The sequence below is a fragment of the Tiliqua scincoides genome, chromosome 6 (assembly GCF_035046505.1).
Source record: "Tiliqua scincoides isolate rTilSci1 chromosome 6, rTilSci1.hap2, whole genome shotgun sequence".
Classification (NCBI taxonomy): Eukaryota; Metazoa; Chordata; class Lepidosauria; order Squamata; family Scincidae; genus Tiliqua; species Tiliqua scincoides.
Genome location: NC_089826.1, coordinates 68,297,744 through 68,312,605, shown reverse-complemented (window position 1 = coordinate 68,312,605; position 14,862 = coordinate 68,297,744). Strand labels below are relative to the sequence as shown.

At 44.9% G+C, this 14,862-nt stretch overlaps 1 protein-coding gene across 5 annotated transcripts in view; it reads right to left on the bottom strand.

Moving 5' to 3' along the window:
• CORIN (corin, serine peptidase) overlaps positions 1-14,862 on the bottom strand; it is a 128,590-nt gene that overhangs the window by 23,991 nt on the left and 89,737 nt on the right. For all 5 annotated transcript variants that reach the window (XM_066632035.1, XM_066632036.1, XM_066632034.1 and 2 more), the window contains 3 exons: positions 13,981-14,094; positions 12,260-12,370; positions 4,582-4,711 (listed from right to left, as the gene is read on the bottom strand). In XM_066632035.1, the coding sequence (XP_066488132.1) occupies positions 4,582-4,711; positions 12,260-12,370; positions 13,981-14,094 (355 nt within the window). The remainder of the gene's footprint in view (positions 1-4,581; positions 4,712-12,259; positions 12,371-13,980; positions 14,095-14,862) is intronic.

Here is a 14,862-nt window from a genome sequence, read left to right as displayed (position 1 = left end):
GAGCACACACCAAGGATTATATCATGGCTTGTTGCATGTATTTGCAAATATGTAACAACCAAAAAAATTAATTAAAACTTTTAAAACATTTAATAAATATTGGTTAAAACAATTGATGAAGGCAAAATATAAAAAATGATTACATTACATCACTCTACATATTTGTTTGACCCCAAATCAATTGGCACACAGGGGAGAGGGGCACAAAAGATGGGTTAATTAATTGATTAATAAACAAGTTATGGATCAAAAATCATGTGGTCACATACCCTCTATTGGCTCAAGACATTGAAACATGATTGGTGCAAAAAAAAGAGAAATATGTGATCAGATAACAATGAATGCGCAATATAAGCACACAAGGGGGGGAGCAGAAGAATAAACACAAAAGATGAATTGTAAAATAGATAAATTATATAATACCGGAATATAATCTATTTTACAACTCATCTTGAACCAATAGAGGGTGTGTGACCACATGATTTTTGATTCATAACTTCATAACTTAATCAATTCATTAACCCATCTTTTGTGTTTCCCCCCTTTCCCCTGTGTACTATGTCCCCATTCCCCATTATAATAATAGTGATTATTAAATATAGTCTAAAAAAACCAAAAATTAATAGACAACAATGATCTGACCTACTGCACAGAGGAATACATATTTCCTAAGTGTTGTTATAATGCAGCAAGGACACTTAAGCTTCCCCATTTATAGTTAAAAACCTAAATCTCCTGTTGATGACATTACAAAGCTACTAAATTATTAGTAATAATTTTTGCTTAATTAATTTAGATCAGCCAAGCCTTATATTAATAACTATAAAAATGAATGAATTACTTGCTTCTGAGTAGACCTGCATAGGCTTGGGCTGCAATCCCATCCACATTTTCCTGGGAGTAAGCCCCACTGAACACAAGGGGACTTACTTCTCAATACACCTGCATAGGCTTGGGCTGCAATCCCATCCACATTTTCCTGGGAGTAAGCCCCACTGAACACAAGGGGACTTACTTCTCAGTAGACATGCCTAGGCTGTCTCAGGTGCAGGGGCTGCACCAGTCAGCTTCCTTCTCCCCCTCCTCTGCCAAGCCAGTACCTGGGTGCTGCAACCCGTCTCCCTGGCTGGCTGTCCCTCGTCGTCGTCGTCCTCCTCCTCCTCCTCAGCACATGTCCCCACGCCCTCACTGGCTTGGTAGCTGCGCGGGAAGCAGAGCGCGGGGAGAGGAAAGGCGGGCTGGGCTCAGGCGAGAGCTGAGTGCTGTGAGGCAGGGGCAGTGCTTTTTTTGTAAAAAAAGTAAAATAAAAGGTGCAGGAACCCACTCACAAGAACAAGTTTAAGATTAACAAGTGTAATCTTTTATTTATTTACCTCCCCACCTAAAAAAAAAAAAAAAGAAGAAAAGAAATTATTCCTTACGGGGATTTGAACCCCCAACCTCTGGCTCCACAGACCAGCACTTTAGTAACTGAGCCACTGGAAGTCTTAGGCTCAAAGTGTTTGGAACTAATACTTGAGGCGCTGATGGCCACCAGCTGGGCTCAGGACCTTATATATTAGTTCTGAACACTGTAACTCTAGGCTTTCCTATAGCCCAATGGAGAGAGTACTGGGCTGTGGAGCACAAGGTTGGAGGTTCAAATCCCTCCTTAGCCAGCAGTGCTGGGTGGCGCAGGGAGGGAAAAAAGGTGGGGGCCAGGAGGAGGGGGAAAAAAGGTGGGGGCCAGGAGGGGGGGAAAAAGGTGCCGTTCCGGTGCATTCCATTACAAAAAAAAGCCCTGCACAAAACCCAACAAACCTCTTGGCACAGAATGTTCCAAATTGCTTCTCCAACTTCTTCTGCTCAAGGGTAAGGGCTTATGACTTCAAATAATGACCCATTGATAAGCTTATCTTACCGTGGGGAATCTGAACTCCAGAAAGACAGAGAGCTGGACCAAAAACATAAACGTTTTGTCCAGCCTAAGAAAAAGTATGTAAGCTGGTTGTCTCTTTTATTCTTTAGTGCTGATCTACATATTCAAAATAATCATATAGTATTGTATTCAGATTGTTTAGTCCAGAGGATCTCAAACTGGGACGTTGCAACTGCCTCTGGCCCCCTTAAGTGGCGGGGGAAGGCAGTAACACAATCCTCAGGACTGTGCTGCTGCCAGGGCTGGGAGGGTTTTTTTTTTTACTTACCTGCAGCCAGTGCTGAAGCCCTGACGGGGCCAGGGAGCTTCCACAGGCTTCCCAGCACCTGCAAACATCTAACAATAACAAAAAATGGGCACTTGCGGTTTTCACCACAAAACCAGAAGTGCCCAGGTTTGGGGGAGATTGTTATTTTTAGATGTTTAGAGACACAGGAAGCCCTGCAGAGGACTCCCTGGACCCCCCAGAGCCACCAGGGCTCCAGCACTGGCTGCAGGTATGTTTTTTAAAAAAAAAACCCATCCCGTCCCTGGCAGCAGTGTGATCCTGGGGATTGTGTCACTGCCTTAGCCCCTCCACCACACACACTTATCTTGGATCTCAAACTTCTGAGGAGTTTGAGAACCAGGGGATTAGTCCAAGGATTTCCTAACAGCCCAACTTCTGATCTGTGAATTGATAAAAGCAGTTGCCCCTCCTCTGGGTTCCGAAGTGAAAAGTGAGGCTGAAAAAGGGTGAGGAGAAAATAGGATGAGGTTCAAGGAGCAACTAGATGTATTATGGAAGATCCAATAGCATGATCAGCATCCGTTTTAAAGTAATTTAATAGTAATTGAAGTGGTTCCGCTCCTTCCTGGCTGACAGATCCCAGAAGGTGGTTCTGGGGGACACCTGTTCGGCACCTTGACCTCTTAGGTTTGGGGTGCCGCAGGGTTCCATCTTATCCCCCATGCTTTTTAACATCTACATGAAGCCGCTGGGAGAGGTCATCCAGGGGTTTGGAGTGGGTTGCCATCAGTATGCTGATGACACCCAGCTTTATCTCTCCTTTCCCCCTGATTCTGAGGAGGTGGTTGGGGTCCTGGATAGCTGTCTGGAGGCGTTTAGGGGCTGGATGTGGGCGAACAAGCTGAAATTAAATCCGGATAAGACAGAGGTGCTCTTGGTTCGTAAATCCACAGCTCGGGTACTGGACTATCGTACTGCTCTGAATGGGGTTGCACTCCTTCTGAAGGAGCAGGTCCACAGCTTGGGGGTTCCCCTGGATCCACAGCTGCACCTGGAGTCCCAGGTGGCAGCGGTGGTCAGGGGAGCCTTTGCTCAGCTTCAGCTGATTCGCCAGCTGCGACCGTACCTGAGCTGCGCGGACCTGGCCACAGTAACCCATGCCCTAGTGACATCTAGATTAGATTATTGCAATGTGCTCTACGTGGGGCTGCCTTTGAAGACGGTCCGGAAATTACAATTAGTACAGAACGCGGCTGCTCGTGTGGTGGCTGGAGCACGTCGGTTTAACTCTGTCGAGCCGTTGCTTCGGCGGCTACACTGGCTGCCGGTTCTGTTCTGGGCCCAATTCAAGGTGCTAGTTTTGACTTTTAAAGCCCTTTACGGCTCGGGTCCAGGGTATTTGAGGGACCGCCTCCTTCCTTACAGTCCTGCCCGGGCTCTTAGATCATCTGGGGGGGCCCTTTTGACTGTGCCGCCACCAAGAGATGTGAGAGGGGCGGCGGCCAGGAAGAGGGCCTTCTCGGTGGTGGCCCCCGAACTTTGGAATACCCTCCCCTTAGAATTGAGAACTGCTCCTTCTTTGCTAACATTTCGGCGTGGACTGAAGACCTTTTTATTTCAAAAAGCTTTTAATTGTTGACAGGCTGGCTGGCTTTCTTGCTTTTTATATGAGAATCCACGGGGTTTGTTTTTAGATTTTTAATTATTTGTAAATTGTTTTAATTATTGTTTTTAATGTTGTATTTTTAATTGTTGTAAGCCGCCTTGTGTGCCCTTTGGGCATAAAGGCGGGATATAAATTAATAAAATAAATAATAATAATAATTGTGTAAAAGGGGGGAACAAACTGGATTAGGACCACAGTACTAAGTTCGGATGTGTTAACACTTTCCTCTATTCCAGCGTTTCTCAAACTGTGGGTCGGGATCCACTAGGTGGGTCACGAGTCAATTTCAGGTGGGTCCCCATACATTTCAATATTTTATTTTTAATATATTAGACTTGATGCTACCATGATATGTGACTGCATTTGGGGAAATGTTACAGACCTATACTTTTAACAAGCTACTATGTACATTCATTTAACAATGATAGTAAATGGGACTTACTCCTGGGTAAATGTGGTAGGATCGCAGCCTAGGATTGTTAAAAATGTTCCTGCTTGATGATGTCACTTCTGGTCATGACATCACTTCCGGTGGGTCCTGACAGATTCTCATTCTAAAAAGTGGGTCCCGGTGCTAAATGTGTGAGAACTACTGCTCTATTCCATTTTCCTGTTTTAAACTGGTCTCCCCAAGCTCAATGGGGGAAACGTGTGACCCCCCCCCCCCACAATTTTTGCATATTAAGAAAATGTAACTGATTCAATCAACTACCCATAGTCATGATCACTCTTAGAAAAGTTATCAATACTACAAACTACTGATCTTACCCTAAACCCATTTGTCTGCATGCCAAATGACTCAAATTTTCTTCCCAGTCATCAGCACATACATGGTAATTGGTAGCTGACCTGTGAACAGTCAGGAACATCCAGGAGCTCCTGTTTTTAAATACAGTCACTGTGAAGAAAAAAAGGAAAATATAATTTGAATATTTTTTTAAAATTTAAAATATTTATATCTCACCTTTCCTCCTGTAAGGGAGGATCTAAAAGTAGTTAATAATATATTTATTTTTAGATTTATACCCTGCCTTTCAATCCAGGTGATCACCGGGGTGGAGGTGGGCTTTCAATAACAATAAAAAACAACCCCAGGAGCCCCTTACTCCTCTGGCTGGTACTTCCACTTGCTCACTAGGCAACAGATGGTTCAAACAAAGTTCTTTTCAGCTGTTCCATTCCCTGGCCAATAACGAACTAAGGGTGGCTTACACATGGCCATATATTACATAACTTCTCATCAAGATTTGCAAATTAATATGTGAGCTGACTCCACTGATAAACACGGTAAAAGTACACTGACAATCACTTTATCATGTAGGACAAAACTAACCATGATAACATAGGCTGAAACTTTGAGCCCTTACAGATGACCAAACTATCTCAGCATTGACTTCCTCACTTTGGGGGAGCTTGACTTAAGAACATAAGAACAGCCCCACTGGATCAGGCCATAGGCCCATCTAGTCCAGCTTCCTGTATCTCACAGCAGCCCACCAAATGCCCCAGGGAGCACACCAGATAACAAGAGACCTCATCCTGGTGCCCTCCCTTGCATCTGGCATTCTGACATAACACATCTCTAAAATCAGGAGGTTGTACATACACATCATGGCTTGTACCCCGTAATGGATTTTTTCTCCAGAAACTTGTCCAATCCCCTTTTAAAGGTGTCTAGGCTAGACGCCAGCACCACATCCTGCAGCAAGGAGTTCCACAGACCGACCACACGCTGAGTAAAGAAATATTTTCTTTTGTCTGTCCTAACTCTCCCAACACTCAATTTTAGTGGATGTCCCCTGGTTCTGGTATTATGTGAGAGTGTAAAGAGCATCTCCCTATCCACTCTGTCCATCCCTGCATAATTTTGTATGTCTCAATCATGTCCCCCCTCAGGCATCTCTTTTCTAGGCTGAAGAGGCCCAAACGCTGTAGCCTTTCCTCATAAGGAAGGTGCCCCAGCCCAGTAGTCATCTTAGTTGCCCTCTTTTGCACCTTTTCCATTTCCACTATGTCTTTTTTGAGATGCGGCGACCAGAACTGCCCAAACGCCGTAACATTTCCTCATAAGGAAGGTGCCCCAGCCCAGTCGCTCTGTTTTGCACCTTTTCCATTTCCACTATGTCCTTTTTGAGATGTGGTGACCAGAACTGGACACAATACTCCAGGTGTGGCCTTACCATAGATTTGTACAATGGCATTATAATATTAGCTGTTTTGTTCTCAGTACCTTTTCTAATGATCCCAAGCATAGAATTGACCTTCTTCACTGCTGCCGCACATTGGGTCGACACTTTCATCGAGCTGTCCACCACCACCCCAAGATCTCTCTCCTGATCTGTCACAGACAGCTCAGAACCCATTAGCCTATATGTGAAGTTTTGATTTTTTGCCCCAATGTGCATGACTTTACACTTACTTACATTGAAATGCATCTGCCATTTTGCTGCCCATTTCTTCCAGTTTGGAGAGATCCTTCTGGAGCTCCTCACAATCACTTGCGGTCTTCACCACTCAGAAAAGTTTGGTGTCATCTGCAAACTTTGCCACCTCACTGCTTAACCCTGTCTCCAGGTCATTTATGAAGAGGTTGAAGAGCACCAGTCCCAGGACAGATCCTTGGGGCACACCGCTTTTCATCTCTCTCCATTGTGAAATTGCCCATTGACACCCACTCTCTGTTTCCTGGTCTTCAACCAGTTCTCAATCCATGAGAGGACCTGCCCTCAAATTCCCTGACTGTGGAGTTTTTTTCAGTAGCCTTTGGTGAGGGACCGTGTTGAACGCCTTCTGAAAGTCCAGATATATAATGTCCACGGGTTCTCCCACATCCACATGCCTGTTGACCTTTTCAAAGAATTCTATAAGGTTCATGAGGCAAGACTTACCCTTACAGAAGCCATGCTGATTCTCCCTCAGCAAGGCCTGTTCGTCTATGTGTTTTGAGATCCTATCTTTGATGAGGCATTCCACCATCTTAACCGGTATGGATGTTAGGCTGACCGGCCTATAGTTTCCCGGGTCCCCCCTCTTTCCCTTTTTAAAGATAGGCGTGACATTTGCTATCCTCCAATCTTCTGGCACCGTGGCCGTTTTGAGGGACAAGTTGCATACCTTAGTCAAGAGATCTGCAACTTCATTCTTCAATTCCTTAATAACTCTTGGGTGGATGCCATCAGGGCCCGATGACTTATTGATCTTTAATTTATCAATGAGGTCTGAAACATCTTCTCTTTTAACCTCTATCTGACTTAACTCCTCGGTTAGGCGGGGCCGTTCGGGCAGCGGTATCTGCCCGAGGTCTTCTGCCGTGAAGACAGATGCAAAGAACTCATTTAATTTCTTTGCCATCTCTAAGCCTCCTTTTATCTCCCCTTTCCCTCCCTCACCAGCCAGAGGGCCAACCGCTTCTCTGGCGGGTTTCCTGCTTCTAACATATTTGAAGAAGCTTTTATTATTCCCCTTAATGTTGCTGGTCATGCATTCCTCATAGTCTCGCTTGGCCTCCTATATCACCTTCTTACATTTCTTTTGCCACAGTTTATGTTCCTTTTTATTCTCCTCATTAGGGCAAGACTTCCATTTACGGAAGGAAGCTTCCTTGCCCTTCACAGCCTCTCTAACTTGGCTGGTTAGCCATGCGGGCACCCTCCTGGACTTAGTTGAACCCTTCTTTCTTTGCGGTATACACCTCTGCTGGGCCTCTATTACTGTTGTTTTAAGCAGCCTCCATGCACTCTGGAGAGATTGGACACTTTTTACCTTCCCTTTCAACCTCCTTCTAACCAGCCTCCTCATTTGAGGGAAGTCTGCCCGTCGGAAGTCAAGGGTTTTTGTTAGAGATTTGCCTGGTATTCTTTTCCCAACGTGCATGTCAAAACGGATCGCAGCATGATCACTGTTCCCCAATGGCTCATTAACATTTACATCTCTAACCAGGTCCTGTGTACCGCACAATATTAAATCCAGAGTCACCTGCCCTCTGGTGGGCTCTGTGACTAGCTGCTCCAAGCCACAGTCATTTAGCACGTCAAGAAATCCGGTTTCCTTATCGTGACCAGAACACAAATTGACCCAGTCAATATGAGGATAATTGAAGTCCCCCATGATTACAACCCTGTCCCTCCTTGTCACCTCCCTGATCTGTTTCCTCATTTCAAGGTCCCCATCCGATTTTTGGTCTGGAGGACGATAGCACGCCCCCAGTATTACATCGCTGCACAAGCCTGGTAATTTAACCCACAGAGATTCTACGGTGGAGTCGGACCCACCTTCAATCTCTACTTTGCTGGATTCTATCCCTTCCTTAACATAAATGGCCACCCCACCTCCAACACGCCCCTGCCTGTCCCTCCTGTAGAGTTTATAGCCCGGGATTGCGGTATCCCACTGATTCCCCACATTCCACCAGGTTTCCGTTATGCCCACTATGTCAATGTTTTCCCTTGTCACCAGACATTCCAGTTCTCCCACCTTTGTTCGTAGACTTCGGGCATTCGCATAAAAGCATTTGTACACGGAATGCCCCAGGATGCGCTGCTTATTCGCTCCTTTGTCCCCGCATCCTCTCATTGTGCCAAACCGTCTATCACATCCCATCACGCTACCTTTCCTAATTTCTTCTCCTACTCTGCCTTTGTCTTGTTGTTCTCTAACCTCCCCGTCCTCATCCCATAGGGATGAGGAGTCCCGAACCGGATGCTCCTCGGCTCCTGTCGACCTTCCCCCAGGGATCAGTTTAAAAGCTGCTCTGCCACCTTTTTAATGTTATGCGCCAGCAGTCTGCTTCCATTCTGGTTCAAGTGGAGCCCGTCCCTCTTGTACAGGCCCCGCTTGTCCCAAAATGTTCCCCAGTGCCTAATGAATCTAAACCCCTCCTCCCTACACCACCGTCTCATCCACGCATTGAGACCCTTGATCTCCGCCTGCCTAGCTGGCCCTGCACGTGGAACAGGTAGCACTTCAGAGAACGCTACCTTTGAGGTCCTGGCTTTCAGCTTCCTGCTTAAAAGCCTAAATTTGGCCTCCAGGACCCCCCAGCTACACTTGCCCACGTCGTTGGTGCCAACATGCACCACAACCGCTACCTCTCCCCCAGCACTGTCTACCAGCCTGTCTAGACGAGAAGTGATGTCCGCAACCTTCGCACCAGGCAGGCAAGTCATCATGCGGTCCTCACATCCGTCGCAAACCCCCCTCTCTATGTTTCTAATAATCAAATCCCCCACTACAAGAAGCCCCCGATCCCTCTCCCACCGAGGAGTATCCTGAGTGCGTTCGGATATGGGCCCATCCCCTGGAGAAGGGGCCCCCCCAGGGAATTGTTTCCCTCCTCTCCAGGATGACGTCCTCCAGCCCTGAGATTTCCCACCCGGGCAGCTGAGGAGCTGCACGCCTGAGGTTGGGACGAAGCCTGATTATCCCCGGAAGTCTCCCCACGGTCCTCCTCTGCCTGCCTGCGCTTCTCCAGGTTGGCCACCAAGGCTTCAAGGGAGCGGACGCATTCCCTGAGACCCTGGAGCTCCTTGCACCGAGGACACACCCATGACTTATGCCCCAGAGGCATATAATCATACATGTGGCACTCGATGCAGAACACCCTGCTGCTGGCTGTCTGACTGCATAGCTTTTTGTTGTTGTTGTTGTTTTATTTAGGGGTACTTTTAAAAAACCCTACACTGGTTAGCAGCCCTCTTCTCAAGGGAAGAGGAAGGGCAGTGTATGGGGCCCTGGCCTCCTCGCCCAGCTGCTGAACTTGCCCAGATGCTAAACTCTTAGTTTACCTGGCACTTAGTTCCCAGAGGCACTTAGGGTTCCCAGAGGCCACACGCGTCTGCAGAGAGCCTCACGCAATGGCTGGCCCTAGCTTTATACTCCTGGCTGGCTCCTCCTCCCTCCTTCCTTGCTGATTGACTTGTAGTACATGATATAACAGACTGGCTAAGACAAACCATAGACTGCCTGCAAGGCTCAGAGATCACAGCACAGGCTCTGCTGCATCCTGCAGGCAGCCAGAGACCATGCAGGGGTGGAGTGGTAAGTAAATGTTTCTTTTCCTTACCTTAGGGCCCAATTCTATCCAATTTTCCAGCGCCAATAAAGGCACAATGCAGCCCCCAGGTAAACAAACAAACATTCCCTTATCTTGAGAAGGCCTCTTTGACTGTCCCTCCACTGCAGGAATCAGTGCACACACTGTTGGAAAGGCTACATCAGTGCAAGAAAGTTGGATAAGACTGGGCCCTTACTCTGCTTCTGCATGGGCCCTTATGAGTCTACTTGAATCTGTGCCAGCTCTTTAGCTGGTGCAAGTTAGAGTAGACACAAGGGGGAGTATTAAAGCTGAAACAGGGCGGAGTATATTGGTGGAGCCATTGCCCTCAGTCCACCACATCACATCTCCAGAGGCTCTGTTCAGGTCACATCCTGCCCCCACTGCCAGCTTACCTTCAGTGGTGGAGGTAGCTGGGTTTGGCTGCTGTTTGCAGCAGTGGTTCAAATATGGCTTCTGGCAGCTTGCTCTGCAGTCTGCCATATGGCCATTTATGACAGTGTAACTGTGTTCTGCTGCTGTACGTGCCAAGTTAGGATCAGGTTATTCTCAAGTACATGGGCTGAAAGGAAGTGTCTTAGAAGGATATCCACATATTGGTGACTGAATTGGAACTCTAATCCAGACCCTGACTGCTATAAATGTGTTAAATATCCAACTGTGTAATCCTATCTTGCGCTGGAACAGGCAGGCCAGGAGGCCTGTGCAGTATCCGGCACAAGATTGGGGCCAGAAGTGGCTCAGCCACAAGTAAGGGGAAACTCTTCCCCTTACCGCTGGGTAAGCCACCACAGCACCAATGGGTCTCCTAGGACTTGCGCCACCTCAGTCCAGGGAGAACAGAGAGGCTTCAAGCCACTCCACACTGCTCAGGGAACGGGGTTAGGATCCAGCATAACAGCCCGGTCTCAGCCCCACCTCCCGCTGCCTGCCCGGAACACCTCCCTCCTGCCTCTTCCCCGCCCTCCCCCAAACCACTGTGACAGCTGAGCTCGGCCAACGCAACACTCTCTCCCCAAGTTGGCATGGAGGTTGGATGCAGTCTCCGTGGATCAGTGCACGTCCCTGCACCAGCCCTGTTGACGCCTGAGAAGGAGCAAACATGCTTTACGGAACATTTGCAACCCTCCTGGGCCAGCGCAAGGGATTTGCACCGGCCTAGGGTACAGTTAGGATTCTTCTCCAAGTCTGATAAATTGCCCTGGTAGGACCATTTTTCATATTCCTATGAGGACAAACTAGAAGCTCTCAGGAAGTGGTTTCATCTATGCCCATGTCCATAACTTGCAAGTGCTTTATTACGTTCAGTGAAATATTCATGCAATAAGGTATATTGAGGGTCATCCCAATTGTAACTTTAAAAATACTACATTTGTTACTGATTCTTATGTGTCTTGAAAACAGGTACTTTTGTGCAGTTATCAGTTTAGTTCTGTTTCTGAATAATGAATAATATATTTAATTAACTACTCCACAGTGAAGTTATATATCCTAATGGCTACAGCACAAGTAAAGAGCTAGGACTAAAGAATGATTTTCCACCACTTTTATCGAAATACCTTGCCACTTGTCTCTGGGGAGGCACAGTAGCATGTGATCAAAATGGTCGTGCTTTATATATGCTAGAAGAAAGTTATTTGTCCAGATTATTTGCCCATCAGTCATGTCTTGTAAAAAGCTATATATAAGGTTCCCAGTGGTGGGCTGTTTTTTTTGCTTATTTGTTGCTTTTTAAAAAAATCTTCCATTCATCTTTTAAAAGCCTTCTCCAAGCCCTATTTAGTTCACTTCAAGAATTTATTTATTCATAATAAGTTTCCCAGTCTTATGAATAAGCATTCTTTGTTTTGAATAAACTGTTGGATAAATGAATATCTTATACTCAAAATAATTTACCCAACATCTGACTAACTAACACAGCAGGGGCCTTATGTTGGCTTCAATAGTATTCTGTATACAATGCATCCAATTATTTGTTGATGGAGAAAGGAAATATTGACCACAGCACCATCCTCTTGCTCTTCTCCAGTATGTGAATGTTGCATTTTGGATTTTGTTTGTTGATCAGAGAACCTTGCTGTGATAATTTGTTTCAGTGAAACATATGAAAAAAGTATTTTACTGAGTTTAAGCACTGAGCAGGAAACATAACTATATAGTTTCATTCTCTTATTCTATCCACCTGGGTACATAGGTTTCTGCATAGCTATGAACTCATTTAATGGTTTGCTGAGTCTATGTTAGTGTTTTTCATCTGTACCTTACTGGACTATTCTGTCTTTCTTTGCTAATTCTCAGAACAAGTCAGAGTCAAAATGTTTCCCTGGATTATTTGTTTTCTTCTAAAAGTCTCACCTTTTTGCATCTGCATAGCAATCTAAGTTTAATACTTACCACAGCTCCATTCATCCGATTTGTCAGCACAATCTATCTGACCATCACACCAAGATTTACGGGGCACACAGACATGATTGGCACATGCAGTCTCATCCTTTTTGCAAAATGCTGCCATGAAAATACAAATGGAACAAAATAAGGTATAATGGTAAAAAGCAAAACTTTTGGCAGAGATATCCAGTTCAGCCCTAAAAAGGAGCTAGCTTCTTTGCTGAACTACAGTACCTGATCTAAGCATAGTACTGCACAAATGCCACTGCTGTCAAGATCCACTCCATCATGCCCCTGATCTGCCCCCATTGCCAACCTACCTGAGCCAATGGCCAGTTTGAGGCCTACCATTGTTTGCATGGGGTTTACCAGCCCCTTTGTCATTTTCAGACTGTCAGAGCAGCTGCAGAGATGGCGGCCCAAATGATACAAAGGTACAATTTGTGATACAATGCCAGCGTATCACGTAGATATGATTGGGTTGTTAGTAGATGATTTCAAAAGGAACCTGGGTTCTCTCTCTCCCTCTCCTTCTCCCTCTGCAAATTTCAAGCCTTTTCCTAACTATGAGGGATATATTTCCACATCCTTTTTGTCACTTTCTTTGCTGTCCAAAATGTTCAGATCTGTAGATCCATGTTAATAGTTATGAAAACCAGGTAAATATATTGTTTATTCTCATCACAGAAGTTTGGTTTCTAGATCATAGTATTGGAATTTTAGGGTTTGGGGCACAGAATATACTCTGAATATTTCCTGTGACTGGTAGACTGATAGACCTGAGTACAGTGAGAACAAGAAGAACAGTTATCATGGGACATTATGACAGACAGGAATATGGGGAAAGAGCATGAAAGAACATAATACAGGTCGAGTCATTATTTGTGAGAGTTCCTTTCCCAGAAGGGATGGCAAAAATCTCATTAACAAAAGAATATAAGAACAGCCATATGGATCAGGCCATAGGCCCATCTAATCCAGCTTCCTGTATCTCACAGTGGCCCACCAAATGCCCCAGGGAGCACACCAGATAACAAGAGACCTGCATGCTGGTACCCTCCCTTAAAAGCAAATCCATTTCAAAAACAATGCATTAAATTGTAAAAAAAACAATGCATTAAAGCAAATCCATTTAAAAAACAATGTCCCTTTGCAAGCCGATTTAAAAGCAGTCTTGCTAAGTTTTGTAATGCATCAAGCAGACAATCAGTCTCTCTCCAGGTACTTAGAAAGGCTTCACTCAGGGGTAGCAATCCCTCCCTTCACCAGGAGCTGCAGCAAGGGGGGGGGGATGGAGGAGGTGATAATCACTGCCATTTAGCATGCTTTCATATGCTCAGGGGGAAGGGAGGGGTCTCTTGCCTCAGAGTGAAGCTGTTCTAAAAGAGAGAATGATTGATGGATTGTCAGCCAGCTGCCCTCTCTCAGATTAACAAGGCTATTGTTAAATGACTTTTTAATTTTAATTTAAAAGGCCCTTCCCATTGCATTGAGATAAAACCTCGGGTCAAAAATCTGTGGATAATTAGGTTATATCTGTAGAGACAAATGAAGCTAAAAGGAAAACCTGAAAACAAAAAAAGACATGAAAGGGACAGAAAGATGAAATCAAACTATTTGCCAAAACACATTTGGTCTACACTGTGTCCTTGCTTTTCTGAACGTTAGCTCTTAACACTAGTGTGCAGAGTGTGTACAATTAAATCAGTATGATATAAAGTACTTACAGCAATTATGCTCATCCACCTTGTCAGGGCAGTCTGCAAAACCATCACATATCATTGTATGTCTGATACACAATTTATTTGATGGACATTCCCAAAGACCTCTTTCTTTGCAACCTGGAGTTAAGAAATAAATAAAAAAATTATATTTAGCTTCAATGACAAATGAGTCAGAGTTTGTCTTATTATTATGGATGATTTAACAACACTCAGTGAAAAAGACTGAGAATACAGATGACTTGAGGAAGGCATGAAATACAGTGAGCTCTCAGTATCCACAGATGCTGGAGTTTGCGGGGTGGGGGGGGGTAGGGTTCCGGTGCCACAGTTACTCATATTAGGGCCACACCATGCCTTCGGCCTGCTCCACCTTTTCAAAAGACCTCCAGGATGTGACTGTAAGCCACTTTCAGTTTACGTCCTTGATTTCTGGTTGTGTCGGTGAGGTGTTCTGAGGCACCTGGAGGCTCATGGAATGGGCCTTGAGTCTTCCTGCACCTCATAAAACCTCCTGGACATTACCATAAGTGGCTTCTAGTCGTGTCCTGGAGAACCTCTGAGGCACAGGCTTAGAATCCTTAGAAAAGGTTTTATATACATATGTATCATATACATATGACACTATTTCTGTCCACAAAAAGGTTTAGGAATATACTTCAGTTTAAGAAATATATATTCAGTTCACAAAATATATTGCCTCAATCATATTTTGTTAAACTATATTTAGTTTATTTGTTAACTAAATTTAAATTTAAATTTGTTAACTAACTAAATTTAAATTTGTTAACTATATTTGTTAAACTAAATCATATAATTAAACTATATTGTTAACCAAATACAACCTTGAAAAATATGATCTGCTTTAAAGATAAAATGGGGATAAAA